Genomic DNA, 18,183 nt, shown 5'->3' with positions numbered 1-18,183 from the left:
TATCGTGTGGTTGTGTGAAATGGATCATGTCACGGATCAAGTCCGCAGGAATAGAAAGCCGTATATAAATCACGAGAACGGCTCCTTTTATTTTTGATCCACACTCGTTTACAGTTCAGAGAAGGGCAAAAACAAAATCAAGGCTTGACCAGAGTTTCGGTGTCTTCTTGCTGCTAGTAACGCTCTTCTTCTCTGCTGCGTTGCCGGTGCCACCCGAAAATCAGTCCATCTGGCACTGGTGCGCCACACATTGTATGCAAGGAAATTATTTTTATGAATGCATACACATTTGTAACGAAACTAGTAATATGAAAGAGAATGAAATTCAAAACTAAGAATAAAATGTACCATGTCATGCCATGTCATTACATATTTTGAGTTACACAACCACACGATACAATGTAAGAGTGTGAGAACACTTAGAAAGATAACACACTTAGAATATTGACGTTTGACAGTGGAGAGGTTAGACAGTTGGACACTTCTACCTTTTTATTATTGTTCAGTTCTTGTAGAAAAGTAAGCTGTGATTCGCCGATGACTTTTTCATAGACCATTCCTGATTGGTTGGCTTCACGTAGTAGCTGACACACTCACTAGAGGCGGTCATTCCAGTTTCCAAATCGGCTTACGTTTTCCCTGAAACCAGGATGGGGAAGCCAATACAGCCGTGAAGCGACCAGGAGTATATAGCTATTTTAGCTGTAGCACAAATCCAATTCTTCAGAAAGAGTATGCTGTAAATGAAATATTGAATATATTAAATATTGATGTAGGCATAATTTTTTAAAAGTCAAAATTACGGGATGATGACCACCATCGCAAGAAGACATCAAACTATGTGAATACCATTCGATGTACATCAAGATCAAGATTTTCTAACTCCTTCTTCCAGTCCAACATCAAGCATTTTATTTCGTCAATGGAAATCTCTATTTCAGATTTAGCTCCTTCAGTGGGAGTTACTTCAATCGACATAGATGACGTGATGACATTGGTCTCGAATCATGTTCAGACGAGGGATTGGATGACTAAGATGGGGTATCCATTGCTTGGAGATAAGATGGATCATGATCTGCCATGCTGTACCTTGTTAAATAATAACCGTAATACAATATAGCTAAGGCAATATAATATAATATAATGGCTAGAGGAAACTGCGATCCTGCAAAGACCATGTTACGGATCAAGTCCGCAGGAATAGCAAGCTTTTTGTAAGGTAATGATTCGTATGAATGCATACGCATTTGTAACGAAACTAGTAATACGAAAGAGAATGAAATTCAAAACTAAGAATAAAACGTACCATGTCATGCCATGTCATTACATATTTTGAGTTACAGAACCACACGATACGATGTCAAACCATCATGAAAACAATCAAAGATGCAGAAAAAGACGTCAATGCACATTTCGAAAAATGTGTTGCAAACATAGAAGAAACAAAATTAATTAACAAATTACGACCAAGAAAAATTGTCTGCGTATGAAAGATCTCTCTGTAATCAATGACAAAGATGGAATTTTGATGAGAACAAAAAACAGGCGAATTTATATTGTCAAGGGACTCTAGGTACCTCACATGTAGTTTCAATATTCCCCAAAGTAACGTGCACTTGTGCGGGATCGGGAAATTCCTCCCACGTATTAGCCTGTGACATGGCTATTGGTCGACGACAGATAAACTTCAATAAACCGAACGCGACTGCATATCGAAAAAGAAGGAGGAAGTTTGGGGACAAAAGATCGGGGTGAAAACGACCTAAAAAGCTCGACAAAGCACCCAAAAGGAACTGATGACAATGGAGACTGGGATGTGGATGGTGTTCCTCAAGGATATAATGAACAAGAAACATCACTCACTTTCAAAAGGCGTGAAGGACAAGCAAAAAGACGTCCCGAATACCACTATATCCCCAACTAAAAAGAAATTTTCAGATTTCTACTAATCTTCCGATATAGATTGAAACACGGGCTTTGGAAGCAATAAAGACAGGCGCAGGGAGAAAGCCAAAGAAGCAGCACGCGATGAGGGAATGATGGCCAAATAATACGCTTTTTCCATTTCCATTATTTCCAAAATATGATCAACCTAAAGTAGTGAGCCAAATAGAAGAATTTTTTTGACGTTGTGGTTTAATATCATTGAATTATATACCTAAAGGTTGAACAGCAGCACAGCAATTTAGTTTGCAACGTGTTGGAAACCAATGCTATTTCTGAAGGTGAAAAGATCTCAACTTCGTTTGTTTGGAATACCAGTAGAGCTCGTTGTTGGTAATGAATGAAAACAAAATTTCTAGCAATCTTTAAAACTAAACCTTTATATTTTGTTTGTCTCACACCCAACAAGGTCAGGGTATCAACGAAATAAACCAGCTGAACTTTTGCATTTTACAAACAACCCACAGCAAGCGGTGAAAAAGGCAGTCGGTAATCGTCCAGGCTCACAATGTCAGTCACCTCAAGAACCTGTTTCTGTTCACGTTGTAACACTATCACCACCGACACCCTCTCGTTCCTAAACACCAAAAATCTTACGCTCACGCTCCCGTACACGCTTAAGCTCCGGTGCACGTTCCCGTAGGCGCTCCCATACACGGTCCAGCTCTGGTACACGTTCGCGTACACGCTCCCGTACATGGTCAAGCTCCGATACACGTTCCCGACGCGCTCCCGTACATGCTACCGTGTAGGGTCAAGCTACGGTACACGTTCCCGTACGCGCTCCCGTACATCCTCAAGTTCATCTTCAAAATCAAATTCATCTATATGTTTACCTACACCTTCGCAGCCAGATAAAGTCACCCTAAAATTCCTGTTGAATACGAAACAGACCAAGGAAACTGAGAAAGCTGAGTCGTTATTCCAACAAATTGTGATCATTGATCCAGTGTTGCAAGGATCAAATTCAATTTTTGAGTTCGTTTATTGAATCGATTAAAAATGTAATCGCCGATCAACTCATTTTGAGTTTGAGTTTCAAATGATCGTCGTTAAAAAAATTGGTCGGTGCACAACTCAAACTTTTCGATAAAATTTAACCCCACTTATTGGGAGTATTATGCAACTCTTCAGAAATCTGCGTTTTCGTTTTCATACGTCATTTGTCATCCAAGTGTCTCAGATCAAATTTATTTTTTTTATTTTTTAGTTCATTCCGAGTTCATTCATGTGAAAATCTATTGCAATGCCTGAATCAGATTCAGAAGAAGGTGAAGTGGACGTGAATTCGAATGAAAAGTCAAGGTATGTATTGGTTTTAATGTTGAAAAGTGGTCTTTATCGTTAAAACTCAATGTATATTTTAATGTAATTATGGTTTTTGTTGTTGTTACAGTACAATTTCTGGATCAGGTCAAGAAAAAATTCTTGAAACCCCTCCACAATTCTTTAAGTACGTAGGAAAAGTGCCAGGGAAGAATTCTTCCATTTATCAGTGTATTTTTGAAGGGTGCAAACCCAAAAGGAAGAAGAATGGTGAAGAAAAGCCCCTGATTGTGTCTCGCAGCACACGACACAATATAAAGAGACACTTTCTTGTATGTTATTGTATTAGTCAATTATTTAATGTTCATAATGTTCACATACTTTTTATTTTTAGCAACATGATCGTTATCAGAAGCTCAATCATGTCCAGAAATGGGATAATGCAATCCTGGAATTGAAGAATAAGAAAGCAAAAAATGTTATTTATCACCAAGAAAGTAGACTGATTTCACAAGATGAGTTCACCGATTGGGTGTTAATAAGTCATTTTGATAATGTAATAATTTTTAATAGCAGTACAAGAACTCATCCATTTGTTGGTTCCAATAGGATTGCCTCATAGTCGATGTTCTTCCTCTACATACCGTAGAGAAACCTGGTTTCAGGAATCGAATGAAAAAATGTGCCCCTAATCTACACCTGTACGACAAGACGCTTTTTACAAATCTACTACAAATCAAGTACGAGCATCAAAAAGAACAGCTCATGGACGCTTTATCAAAATCTTCAGATGCTGCGAAAACAATTAATGCTTTGACTTATTTAGGAGAAACTGTTCACTGGTTTCGCAGTGCAAGTTTGAAAAGAAAAAGTGCGTGCCTTACAATTCGAAGAATAGTTGGCAGCCATACATTTGACGTGTTGGGAAGGCTGCTTGTTTAAATTCACGAAGAGTTTAAAGTAACCGATAAACTACGTGGCGCCACCACCGACAATGGTTCCAATTTTTGCAAGTGTTTTCGTGAATATGGTGCCACTGCAAGTAATGCGGATATTTGGTTAGATGTCTCACTAGAAGAAGACGAAGGAGAAGAGATCGTTTTCATCCATCTACTCGAAATTATGAACGAGTCGACTAGCAGTCTTCTCCCAATTCACAGACGATGTGCGTGCAACTTGTTAAGCTTGATCTAAAAGCTGATGTTGAGAAAATTCCAGACATAACATTTCAACGACTAAGAAAGTGGCTGTCTGAGAAGCTGCAATCGCTGTGGCGCAAACAATCTTCAAGTTCCAATAACTCTGACATCATCAAACGCCATTGGGAAACTCCTTATTTTGAAAAACGATACTCGTTGGAGTTCAGAATATTACGCAACGAAGTGCATTGTGCGTTTATTGAAAACGAAGGAAAAACCAATGAACAAAATGATGGAAGAATTTAAAATAAGTCCATTAAGAAATAAAAATGTTGGCCTGGGCTTCTTATTGCCTACGATTTCCGTGTTAAAGAGCAAATTAATGTCACTTAAAGATGAAGCTTCCATCAGCATTTGCCAACCATCGATAACAGGTCTCTTAGACGCGATTCATTCAAGGTATTTCTTGTACATTGTAAAACAAGTCAATTTGTTTCTAATTATCCCATTTTTAAGGTTTAATAACATGTTTTCCGACAATGACCTTCGTCTGGCAGCAATATCAAATCCTATGTTTCGATTGTCAGGGTTAGAGAGTGATGAAGAAAGGCGAAGAGCCAGGATATAATTGGAAGGTGAATTTGGACGCTTATTCATCCAGTCCAAACATCCAATCCAATCATTCCCAATCATTCTGAAGGAGATGAAACGTAAACCGAAACAACTAAAAAAAAATTTTGTTAAAAAAACATAAAGAGACAAAACATTTTTGCTTTGCAGATCAGCAGATTCCAGTGATGAATCATGTTCATCTCGATCTGAATCTAGCCCAAAAAAAAGAAAAAGAAGTAATAATTTCTTTGAGAGTATCACTAAAAGAAATGCTAAGCAAAAGCAAAAAGAATATGCTGACAAAGTCGATACATATCTCAAATGCTGCAACACATTTAAAAATGAGAAGAGTACCCCACCATGAAAGTGATGTATAGGTAGTAAATGTTTTATTACATTGTGAAATTTCATTATTTGAATTTTGATTTTACTAGACGCCACAATGATACACTGCCATTGTCAGCAGCTGTGGAAAGGCTGTTCAGCTAGGGCGGTTTAATATCCACTCCAAGACGTCACAATTTAACAGACACTCACTTCGAGATGCTCCTTTTCTTGAAAGTAAACAATCCAGTCTTCAACGACTGGTTAAGTTTAATGCTTCACAATACAACGATCTCATTGTGTAGGAATGTAAGAACCACAAAGTACTACAAACTATATTATTAGTTTCCTGACAATCAAAGCAGTGCAAAAATTTAACAAATTGTGACCATTTTTTATTATGACTTATTCACTTTTGAATGAAATAAATTTTTAAAAATAAACACGAGGATAAACTGTGAAAAGAAAGTGATTATTTGAAAATGGAAGATCTGTATCTGTTTCGCATGCTATTGTCTCTTGCGAACCATTTGAAAAATACCTTGAAAGAAGTTAAAATAGAAATCCATTTTCCTGGTATCACATATGAAATATCTATGCAAATATTTTTAATGTTGTAACGAATGTAAACAAAGTTGATGTACGACGGACATCAAAATTTGATTTACCACCGCTAGATGGCACAAAAAATAATCACAAAAAATAAGTCAACAATTAAGCGAAACTCAACTCATTTATTTTTCTGTTAATCGCGCGACAAACCCATTTAAAGTTTCAGTTGATCGTCGCTTAACTAACAAAAACTGATCGCTCGTCAAAAGAATGGGGAAAAATTGGAAGCAGACGAGATTCAGAAAATCAGCATGTCAAATCGTTGGTTTTCTACGAAAATTACCAATGCAGCTACGGAAGTATTCCGCCGTAAGTTTTCAGAAATTGGAGGACTTTTTAACTGCCAATGCGGGTCAATACTGCAGTTCAACTCAGCTAAATCCAAAAAATGGGTCCAAATCATACACAAAACAATATGGATCACTTTGTTGTGGAATGCAAAGGTTTTGGATCGGACCTTGTGTTGGTTTTTTATAGCAACTGGGATGGCGGTAAACCGTATCAACACGTTATTTACTGCATTGCTAAAATTGAGAACACTAATGACAAAATTCTCAACATCGGATTGATGCACTGTGAAAAGCAAAAAGAAAATGGGAGCTGCGGACTGTATGCGATTGCATTTGCGACAGCGGTTGTGCATTCACTGAATCCATCTGAACTGAGATTTAAAGTTTAGAAATTTTGCCCTTATCTTATCAATTGCATTTCTGCCCGGGTGATAATTCCTTTTACAACAAAAGGAATAAGGGTTCGGTCGAACTGGAGGCCAAAGAAGAAAATCGCAGCAACTATTTATGGCGTTTGTCGGATGCCTGACTTTGGAGACTGTAGGTAGCTTACTGTTGCATACCGCGTGATGACGCAGTGCAATATGTGCAAAAAATACTACCACCCGGAATGTGAAAACATTCCGCAGGTTGCGATTAATTCAAAAAAATCCGTTGTTTTTGTTTGGTGTGTACTGCATTAACTTTACTCCTGTTTCTCAAACTACCACCCAAAATGTGAAAACATTCCGCAGGTTGCGATTGATTAAAAAAATACAATGGTTTTGATCCGTGTACTGCATAAACTTTACTGGTGTTTCTCAAATTCAGATTGTTATAAACAGAAATTAAGAATTTTGTAAACCAATGTTTTGTTGTTGTAAACTTATATTATGTATGCCCAAAAAAATCATTCCCCGTATTTCACTCTTAACCCCAAAAAATCATTCCCTAAGTCAATTCCCCTAGTTTTAGTCGTTTTTCGTTTACCCGCCAGCCCGTTATAATTCCCCGACTCCCCGAATCCATTCCATGAGTTTCATTCGTTTCTTGTTTACCCGTCACTCCTTTTTGAACACCCTAATGCTCGTGGAAAATGGTGATCCCCGAGTCCATTCCCCGAGTTTTAGTTCCCCAACCCCCGAGCCCCGACCCCCGAGTTTTAGTTACCCCCCGTTGGGGGGGAGGGGGGCGTACATATATATCCATTTGTTTTTGGCAAAAGTAAAGTAAAGGGAAAACAACAACAACAAGTTTCCAAGGTTTTCTTTTTGGCTACTGGCTATTTCGCTTTTGTAACTGATGTTTATGTCTTCCTATTTTATTGGCTATTTTCACAATTTACTCTTTCATATCCGGTCCCCTTTTTTTTCTTTTCCACCCAAAATCGGATCGACTCAACCTGAAGGGCTTACTGCAGCATGGCAATGCCAAGTCATATTAAAGCGGTGAAAAATATAAATAATGGGTTTATTCGGAAAGAATAGAAAAAATCCAAGGCCCACTAAACTAAGGCAACTTTTTCTTTCATAAATAATGATATGCCGACCAATTTTGGGTGAGTCGAGTTGTTAACTCGCCTTTGAGATTTCCTGCTTTCCATTGAGAACGAACGGAAATGAACTCGTTCCTGAGTGCGTGACTGACATGCTGAATAAAAGGAAACCAGATAATCACCCCGATTATCTAGAAGAAGCTAATAAATGAATCGCAAATGGCTCCAAAATTGTCCGAAACTTTTTCTTCTTCTTTTTTTGGCTAATTGCTTCTATCTCGTTTTTCTTTTTTTTTTACTTGTTGAACATGTTGGTGTCCACATCGCTGATACTTTTTACGGCTCGACATCCACGCGCGGCAGTTGATCAACTGGAAGCTGTAAAACGTCGGAATGAATCCTACGGAGGAGCATTTGGTTTTTCACAAATTCGGCCGCGTAAGTCAACATAGCACAGTGTGCATTTAAGAAAAAATAAAATAGACTTTAGTTTAGCCCATCCACTGGACACGCAAAATGTTCTATATTATAGTCACCATAAACTTCCCATTCGCAAGCACTCCAATTGTGGTATTCCAGTGCCTTAATGTAAACACAAACAAACACTTTTGAAATATTTTATTTGATCTTGGTTATTTAGCAAAAGATGATACACATTTCACTAAGAACGGTCTTATTTATCTTTTTTAATAAAAAAAGGAAAATATCGTTTCAACGCAGTAATTAATGGTAGAAAACGATCAGTAGTAATCGTAAATTCCAAACACGACGTTCGAAACATGTAAAAGACAAACTAATCACGTTTAAAATGTGCACGTAATTGATTCACTTGTTGGACCGAGAACCCCATTTGTCGAATATTCGATGCTTTAGCGTTGCTCACACAAAGAATGTCCATAACTGCAAATGTGAAGCATTCGGGAACTAAAACATCATGAATGTATTTGTTTGTTGCTTTTTCTCCGGTGAAGATGCTGCTAATTTCGAAGTAAAGCACAGTTTGTCCGTAGTAACCTTTATGCAATTCATCGAAATAGCCAATAATACCAATTACGGTATCATAGACATCGCGAGTAATGGAGTGATCAAATTATTTTCCAAAATTTGCAAGATGCACGAGGCACTCAATAGATTTGACTCTTTGCATTACATTTTGTAGAACGATTTTTTTTTTTCAAATTTGTCACAATCCACAAATTCAACTTCTTTCTCTGTCTCAGCAACTAATTTCACAAGTTTCTTGGTGCATTTCGTGAGATACTGATCTAGGTTATCAGATACTTTATCAAAAGATGGGTATTTCCCGTCAACAATCAACAACATCAAATAAATTATTATCACTTTTTTTACCAGGCATTGACGATACCATCACAGTAGGTTCAGCACAATATGTTGTGGTGTTTCAACTGGTTGCATATTTAGACAATCATTGGGATATATTATTTGTGAATTGTTTTCTTTAATGTAACGCTGCATTTCGGATTCCGATCCAATTGAAATGTCCGTAACGTTTTCGAGAATAAAAAAAAATGTTGTTGTTGCGGTTGTTGCAAGAGAGGGACTTAATGATTTGGACAACGGTGATCGTTTCCTATCTGAACTAAATGGACTTTTCCTTTCAGTCTGGGAAGGACTCAAATAAAATCAAAAGAGCTGGTTGTTGATGGCGATTGTCTTCTTCATATCCGTGACCAGCAAATTTAGACAGAGTATAGAAAATGTAATAGGGATGTTTCGGCGTGTCGGGCCGTTTACTTACAGTTTCCAAGTTGAATAAATTAGACACGAACAAACCCGTGTCCTTTACCTCTCGTCTATTTTAACACACTGATTATTGTACAGAGAATAGGGGGGAAATAAACAATAGGGGGTAGGGTAACAACGACTGAATTTGGGGCCACCTATCGGGGGCCCCCAAGGCAATAGTCGCGTAGGTGCGCCGGTGTTGTTGTGCGGCGTCCTGATCTCGTCGTCGTCTGTTGGAATGGAATATTCCTAACACACTCCCCACCAGAGCCCGTAGCATCCGGCTCGACATCTTCGACGACGTCTTCCGGTTCTTCGGGAGCTAGCGTAGCGTCTCCGACAGCGAGATCGATTTCTGGCTCTGGCAGAGTTGGATTTGGATCCTCTTCCGGCTCCTGGATCGGTTCCGGATTTCCAATTTCGACGTCTTCGGCGAGATCTTCTCGCAGCTCTATAGGGTGAAGACATTGAATGGCTCTATTAATCAAATTACCATTTGGAATCTTGAGCATGACAGAGCGGATGAGTCCGTCGCGGCTTGGAATCAGTTCCTTCACTACTCCGGTAGACCACATGAGTCGTTTGGAGTTTTCGTCGTGGATAACGACGACTTCTCCTAGGCGGATCTTCCTTCCGGATTTTCCTTTGGAGTGGAAGTTGTCTAGTTGGAGTAGATAATCGTTGACGAATCTAGCACAGATGTCAGCGACATATTCCCTCCTGTTCTTGTCCATCTCTTGTAGTACGATGCTGGTCGATGTAGGATCCAGCAAGTTAACGGCTGGCTCCGGATCGGCACGAGTAGAACGTCTGTTGTTTAGAAATTGGTTTGGAGTTATCGGAAGTGGATCGTCAGCTCCTTCTCCAATGTAGCTAAGTGGGCGGGCGTTGATTACGCTCTCGATTTCTGCTAAACTCGCTTCCAGTTCCATGTAATCAAGGCAGGCTCGACCGTTGGAGCGTCGCAGCAGATCCTTGACGCTCCTCACCATCCGTTCCCAGAATCCTCCCCACCATGGCGCTAGGCTGGCGGAAAATATCCAAAGGGTTTTTCTGGACGCGAGAAAGTCTTGAATGATGGGATCGGCGTGAATAGTTCTCAGGAATCGGTCGACACATCGGAACGTTTGCGCGTTGTCCGAATACATCACTGAGACGGGTCCTCGTCTAGCTGCGAATTTTCGAAAGGCTAGTAAGAAGGAACGCGCCGTCATATCGGGTAGTAGTTCCAAGTGAACCGCTCGAGTGACTGCACACGTAAAAAGACAAACATAACTTTTGAGATGGTTCGTTTTCTTAGCTTTAGTTGTTGTTATTAAGATGTCTTGGATTTCGACATCTTCTTCGACTGAATCCTCTTCGCCTACGATTAGAGCTTCGATTGGAGCGTCTCCTTCAGCGGGTGGCTCCTCGATTCGCTCTTCAGTTGGATCGTCTGCTGGCGTCGGATCCTGGACGCTTGGTGGAGCTTTCCTTTTCTTCCTTCGCTGTGCTGGTTTGTACAGCAGTGGTCCAGCGAAATCGACTCCTGTAACGTGAAAAGATTGTGCATGTTTGAGTCGGTTTAAAGGAAGAGGGGCTGCTAATTCCTGGAATGGTGGCGATGTCAGTCTTTTACATTCCACACAAGTAAACAGAATCTTTTTCACTTGCTGGCGTCCTTTGACTATCCAGAATTTTTCTTTCAACTCTGATAGTGTCACCTTTGCTCCTGCATGTAGTAGCGACTCGTGTTTGTCTGTAATTAAGAAAGTGATTACTATATGTGATGCAGGAAGCAAAATTGGGGGATCGATGTTTCTATCTCTTAGGGCAAGTGATACTCTCCCATGGATTCGAACGAGACGGTCTCTGGCGTCCCAGATTGGAAAAAGTGCAGCGATTTTCTCCTTGGGCTGGATTGTGTTGTCTAATTGTAGCGATTCAAACGCCTTCGGATACCGCTCTCGTTGGAGCTGTCTGTAGATCGTTAGTTCCGCTTCATCCAGCTCCTCTCTGGATAATCTTGTAATCCGGATAACTTTTCCACTTCCTTTTCCATCTGGTCCAATTGCTTTTATCGACTCCATTCGTTCTGGACCGGGAGGTCTGAGCTTCTTTTGACTCCTGCTGAGGAATCGTGAGACCCAGGCTGTTCGTCTTAACAGTCGATTCCAGGTGGAAATTTTGTCGAGATTCCAGTCGACGGAGGCTGTTGGAATTGCGATGGCGGCTGTTGTGCTGACCGTCGTACTCCTTGCTTCCGATTCCATTTCGGACTGGGTTGTTTGTGGAATATGGTCGTTGGGAGGATCTGGCCATTCCGTTTCTTCTCCTTTTAGCCAAATCGGGCCGTTCCACCAGAGAGTTGAGGTTACCGGCGTTGGCGCTGGCGCTCCCCGCGAGGCAAGATCGGCCGGATTTTGGAGACCTGGACAGTGTCTCCACCACTCGGGCTGTGAGAATTTTCGCATCGTCTCCACTTGATTTCGGACGAATGGTTTCCATTTGTTCGGCTCTCCTCTAATCCATCCTAGTGCAACCAAGGAGTCCGACCAGTAGATGGTTCCCCAATGCTGGACTTGCATTGCAATTTTTACCACTTCACCTAAACGTACTGCCAAAAGTGAGCTCAGCAATTCTAAACGCGGTAAAGTTACTTTTTTCTTAGGTAGAGGTGCAACTCTCGTTTTGCTGGCCAGTAAGATGATGAGTGGATCTTCTTGTCCTATTTGGAGTCGGGCGTAGGCTACGGCTCCATACGCTGCTTCAGAAGCGTCTCCGAAGACGTGGATTTCGTGTGACGTAACCTTGTCAGATAATCCTATCCATCGTGGAATTTGTAGTTCGGTGAAATCAGTGAGGCCAGTCATCACTATTTTCCAAGATTTTTGGATATCGGCTGGAGCTGCTTGGTCCCAACCTATCTCCTTTTCCCAGAGCGAGATACTGAGTATCTTTCTTTTGGTGATTTCCGTTCCCACTTCTTCCACTGCTTGGATGATGGATGCTGGATCAAATTTGAAAGAATCGGATCCGGTGTCCCACCGGATTCCTAACACCTTCTGTTGGCCGTCCAAGGCTGGGGAGAGTAGGCCTACGACTTGATTCGACAGTCCTTTCTCCTTCAGGTGTTGCTTTAGGTCTTCGCTGTTGGTTGCCCAGCTTCTCATGTTGAGTTGGGCGTCACTGAAGATCTCGTCTGTCTCATCGACTCTTGTTTTGGCGATCGACAAATTGCTTGCTCCGCCGAGGTAATCGTCAACGTACAAACTCTCTTCCAGCTGTTGAATAGTTTCTGGAAAACGAGACTTAAGTGATTTGAAATGTTTGTTAATTGTAACACGTAGGAGAAAGGGGCTAGAGCTAAGGCCAAAGGGCACTCTCTTCCACTTGTAGGCAATTAGAGGCGATCCAGCCACTGCTGGATCCCTGGGCCATAAAAACCTGATTGCTTCAGCGTCTTCCGGCTGCAGGGCGATGTTTAGAAAAGCCTTTTCTATGTCGGCAATCCAGGCAATCTCGTACTTTCTGAAGCGTATTAGCACTGATAGGAGATCGGGATTGAGATTTGGTCCGGTCTCCAACACGTCGTTCAGACTTGGTCCAAACTTCGTTTTGGCTGCTCCATCAAAGACGGGTCTGATTTTCGTCGTTGATTTGTCGACTCTGAAGATCGGATGATGTGGGAGATAGGTGTGAAGGTCTTCGTAGTCCATGTTCGCTTCTTCGACGAATTTGCTATCGATTAGCTTTTGGATTTCTGCGTGGTAATTCACCCAATTTCCTGGATTTTTTCTCAATCTTGTTATTGTACTTTCCACTCTTCCGGTGGCCAACGGGAGATTTTTCTGAAGTCTCCACTTGTCCGTCGTCCAAGGGATTGGTGTACAATATCTTCCATCTGGCCATCTTGTGATTTTTTCGTCAAAGAAATCGAAGCGATCATCCGATTCCACTGCATCAGCGCCTTCAAGGTTCGCAAAATTTTCTATTTTCCAGAAAAGAAAAAGGTCGAAATTAGCAGCAACTTGTTCTTCCTTCTCAAACCATTTACTATCTTCTTCTCCGCTGGATCCGGTTGGGGCATCTGAGAATGACGCTCCTATTGACGTAGTTTGGGGACTGGCCGTTCCAGTCTCCTTTTCCATCGGAGTTTTGTTTGCTTGAGTTGAAAGGATTTTTCTTTTTTGGCTACTTGTCGCGAATGTTGACGTAATCTGTGGAATCGGGTAACTTGATGTTAAAATTAAATTTTGGATTACTTGAGTTCCTGTCTTCGATTTTGCTTCTTGTGATGGTCCAGCAATCATTCTTCCGAGTTTCGTTTGAAACGCGCGCAATCCGCATGGACTCTGTATGGCGGCTTCATTCGACATGATCTGGAACATCTGGTCCATTCCGACTAAAATTCCAATTGGCTGATCTTCGGTGTGTGCCATCTCGAATCTGTCGTCGGCCAATTTTTCGTTTTGGATCCAGAGGCTGTTTGCAAATTCAGATCCTACGTACGGGCCGGTATCTGAAATGTGATCTGATTCTAAAGCCATTAGTGTAAATTTTGGGGCGCCTTGCCAGGTGCCCCTTACTTGCATTTCGACGTTTTTTGTCATTTCGGGTTTGTTGGGTTCCTTTTTCTTAAACACTCTTGTGCTGATGTTTTCCACCGCTACTGTCTTCATGTTAAGTTGCGATGAGAGTGATTTCAACACCCAAGAACGATGACTTCCGTCGTCTGCAAATAAAATCGCTCTTGTTTCGTTACCGTTTTGGCCGCTGATGATGACTGTTGCCGTTTTCAGCATCAATTGTCCAAAGCTGCTTGCACAGGCTGTGGTTGTCAAAGTTGGATCGCTGGCCACGATTATTGCTGCTGTTGTGGGATTGGTGACTCTGACGTCTCCTTTGTCACAGAGAGCGGTGTGGTGCCTCCCTCCGCACTTGTTGCAGTTCCGGGCGGATGTGCAATCCTTCAGCGCGTGTTTGTCTCCAAAACAGTTGACGCACCTTTTCAAATCAAAGATTATCTTTTTCCTTTCCGTCAGCCCTTTCGGACATTTTGTCGGCCAGTGAATTTGGCTGCAGAAGATGCACGGCCTTTCGCACACAATCCAACTTGGGTTAAATTTAACGTTTTTACTTTTTAAGGCGGATTTAACCTGAGGAGCTGGACTTGCTTTGGCTCCTACTGCCAGTTGTGAAGCTGTTGCTGGCGATGGATTTGCCGGTTTGGGCTGTTTAGGAGCTGGGGATAATTTCTCCTTTTCCACTCCTTTGATCCGGTTGAACCTTTCGGCCGCATCGATTTGATCTCCAATGAATTTGATGACCATCTCGATGTCCGTTGATTTGTTTGTTGGCGATTTTGCCCATTCTTGTTGGAGCCTGGTAGGAATTAATTTGATTAATCTTGCTCCGAGGAGTCCTCCGAAGGAGCTTGTGGGGACTCCTAACGTTTCCAACGCGCTGATGTGCGATTGGAGATTCAGCTGGAAGCTCCTTAGAGCTGGAACATCGTTCCCGTCCTTTATAGGCTGCAGGGTATCCAGTTTCTCCATGTGCGCGTCGATTAGAACGTCCGTCTTCCCGTACATCCTTTTCAGTTCGTCTATTGCGACTTGGTAATTCGCGTCTGTTAATTCAAGATTGTTAACCAACAGATACGCCTCACCTTTAAGATATTCCTTGAGGTAATCGAATTTTTGCACGTTCGATAGAGACGAAGAGTGGACAGCTGCGTTAAATGATTCCCAGAATTGGGTCCATTCCAGTACATCTCCTCTGAAGTGCTTGATTTGTCGCTGCGGCAATCGTATCGACTGTACGGCTGAAGCTGGGGCTGGTGCTGCCGTCACGTTGATTACTGGCGCGGGAGGTGCCGGAATGGCCGCCATGATTTTGGCAATAATTTGCACCATCTGTGCTTGACTTGTTGCTAGATTTGCTGCTTGATTTGCTGCTTGATTTGCCGCTTGATTTGCTGCTTGGCTTGTTGCCTGTTGTTGGAAGAGCGCTAACAATCGTTTGTCTCTGTCCTCTTCTTTCTTTGCCTCTTGCTTTTCTTTCACGTCGTCCAACCATTCTTGCTTCTTCTGCTTGATGATTGATCTTGCTCCAGACACTTCATCTTGAACTTGGAGAAAGGTGTCCAGATCCCCATCAATCTCCTCCTGCGCGGCCTTGGTCGCTATTAATTTCTCCTTGATTTCTTTTGTTGCGCTTTGGTAGCTTTCGAAGAGACTTTTCAATCTTGTTTCTAAGGTTTCTAGTTCTTTAACATCTTCTTGGGCCATTACTTGATTTGCAAATCCGTTGATCCGGGTTATTGCTCTTGTTATGTGGCCTTTGGTGGCTGACCTTGTGTTTTTCATTGACTGAACCATTCTTCCTGGTTGTGTAGCTCTTCAAGCGCTGTTGACTGGGGAAAAGGAGATGAAATAGAGAATTAATTTGATTTTTTGAACACTTATCGACTGATTTGCCCGTCTCCTTTTCCTGTTTTCCTTGGGGGTTCGTGGAACGGACGTGTTCCGTTTTGTTTCCACTTTGTTTGAAATCCCTTGGATGTATCTGAAAAAAGAATCGATTTTAATTTGGAGCTAGGGTAATACCCAGGCTCCTGCAAAAAATCCGGGCTGGATTACTCAATTAAGTGAATCTGGTTTGTTTTGTTGTTGGTGGCGCCACTTGTGGCTTGCCACTTCAACGAGAATGAGAGATAGGATAGTTTTCTTTTTGTTGTTGGTGGCGCCCCTTGCGGCGTGCCACTACACTTTGCGAGAGAGGAAATAAAGTTTTTTTTTTTTTTTTTGGTGGCGCCCCTTGCGGCGTGCCACTACAGTGAGCGTGAGCGAGAAATAATTTTTTTTTTGTTGGTGGCGCCCCTTGCGGCGTGCCACTACAGTGAGCGTGAGAGAGAAATAGTTTTTTTTTTTCGTTTGGATGCACCGATGTCTCGGGATCCTATGTAAGAGGGGTTTTTTTCTTTTTTAAGGAAGGACAGATAAACAGAGAATATTCATTCAATCATTGTATTTAGCGGTTGTAGCCGCCATGTTCAAGAATACAATTGGATTTACTTATTTGGTTGGGCTCCTCTGTTCCCTTCCTCTGGTATTTCTTCTTGTGCAGAGGTGGCCCGGACGGGCGTTGAAGCGGCCTCGTACCCTCGTCGCTTCTTCACTCCTGGCGTAGGCTCTCTTGAGAGCTGGATTGGCCTCCAACTCCCTTTCAAAATGGCGCCGATCTTCGTTCGTGTCGCTGGTGTCCGTTGACTCTTCTGACGAGCTTTCGTGGCACAGCTGGATCCCGTCCTCCTCTGACTCGCTTTCTGACTCTTCCTTTGGGGCTGCAGCAGCTGCTGCTTCCTCCTGTCTCTCCGGAAGATAGACTACGCGCCGGAGTAGACCCCTTCCGACGTGCTGCTCGCGATATCGTACTTGGCGTTGTTGAATGTCGGGCGGAGGTGCCTGGATCGGCTCCTGATCAGCTTCCGGTTCTTCAATCACGACCGGCAGTAAATCTTGAGCCGGTGGTGGAACCGGTTGTGGGGCCGGTTCCTCTTCTGGCCGGTAGCGTATGTCTCCCCAAAATCTCGGGCGGAGAGCGTCGGCAAGTTCTTCTAGATTGAGGTGCCTCCTAGCAATTTCCAAGAACGGTGCTAGCTGAGGCACTAGGGCACCTGGTGGTAGCTGCTCGAGCGGGATCGGCTCCCTTGGTGGTGGACGTGGTGGCGGTTCCACCCACGCTGGCAGCAGCCCCGCTTTGCGCAGCAGCGCCCTCTTGATCCTCTGCGTTCGCTTTCCTATTTTGCTGGATGTTTTGGAGACCTTTCGGCTCCTCTATAAATGTTGAGAGAGAAAGAAAAAATGTTATTTCTGACTCGAGACAATAAGCAACTGAGAATCGGTTACGGGAGGACAACACGTGAATAAATCAGAGAAGAGACGAGTGCCCAATAGATTAGCCCAGGCCGATCTGTGGGCCAGAGGTTGGGTCGGCGTGTTCAATGGCCGCCCCCTCAGGCTAGCCCGACAACGAAAGGCACAAAAAAGTCGAGAAAAACTGGAGTTTTTGGGCATAGGTTCCCCCCCTTTGGCCGTCTTTTTGTTTTTACAATTTAGAAGTTTGATTTGGGCAAATTTTTACCCACACAACAACCACAAAAAAAGAGAACAAAAAATAACGTTTGGGGGGTCTAGAATTGTGTAGCCCCAACCGGCTTCACAATTTTGAGCTTGAGTGAGTTGAATTGAGAGGGAGGACACGTTGGTTCACTTAAACGGTTTCGAAGGACCATGTAGAAAATGTAATAGGGATGTTTCGGCGTGTCGGGCCGTTTACTTACAGTTTCCAAGTTGAATAAATTAGACACGAACAAACCCGTGTCCTTTACCTCTCGTCTATTTTAACACACTGATTATTGTACAGAGAATAGGGGGGAAATAAACAATAGGGGGTAGGGTAACAACGACTGAATTTGGGGCCACCTATCGGGGGCCCCCAAGGCAATAGTCGCGTAGGTGCGCCGGTGTTGTTGTGCGGCGTCCTGATCTCGTCGTCGTCTGTTGGAATGGAATATTCCTAACACAGAGAACGACTGGAACGGCAGGGTTACGGTACGGTAGTACCTGCCCTCTTGTTTACGGTATGTACTTAAGAGCCATCTATCCCCCCCTAGCAGTTTCCCTGGTGTCTTAATTGTGTATGTGTAAAAAGGGGTGTGTCGTTAAAAGGGCGGAAGGTGACGAGTTCGGAAAAGGGACGTCATTCCGGGACTCGAAGCTGGACGCTGACG

The 18,183-nt window shown here is 42.6% G+C and overlaps 1 protein-coding gene across 1 annotated transcript; it reads right to left on the bottom strand.

The window, feature by feature from the left end:
• Positions 1–9,562: 9,562 nt before the first annotated feature.
• Positions 9,563–15,679, bottom strand: LOC124344253. The gene has a single exon (XM_046797781.1). The coding sequence runs from the start codon at positions 15,677–15,679 to the stop codon at positions 9,563–9,565; it is 6,117 nt and encodes a 2,038-aa protein (XP_046653737.1).
• Between the last annotated feature and the right edge of the window lie 2,504 nt (positions 15,680–18,183).

This window comes from Daphnia pulicaria, chromosome 1, assembly GCF_021234035.1.
Source record: "Daphnia pulicaria isolate SC F1-1A chromosome 1, SC_F0-13Bv2, whole genome shotgun sequence".
Lineage (NCBI taxonomy): Eukaryota > Metazoa > Arthropoda > Branchiopoda > Diplostraca > Daphniidae > Daphnia > Daphnia pulicaria.
Note: the sequence above shows the minus strand (reverse complement) of the source record. Positions and strands in the feature narration are given on the sequence as shown.

Excerpts from the sequence above, each read along its gene's own strand:
- LOC124344253 (XM_046797781.1), bottom strand. The coding sequence starts at position 15,679 with ATGGCCCAAGAAGATGTTAAAGAACTAGAAACCTTAGAAACAAGATTG.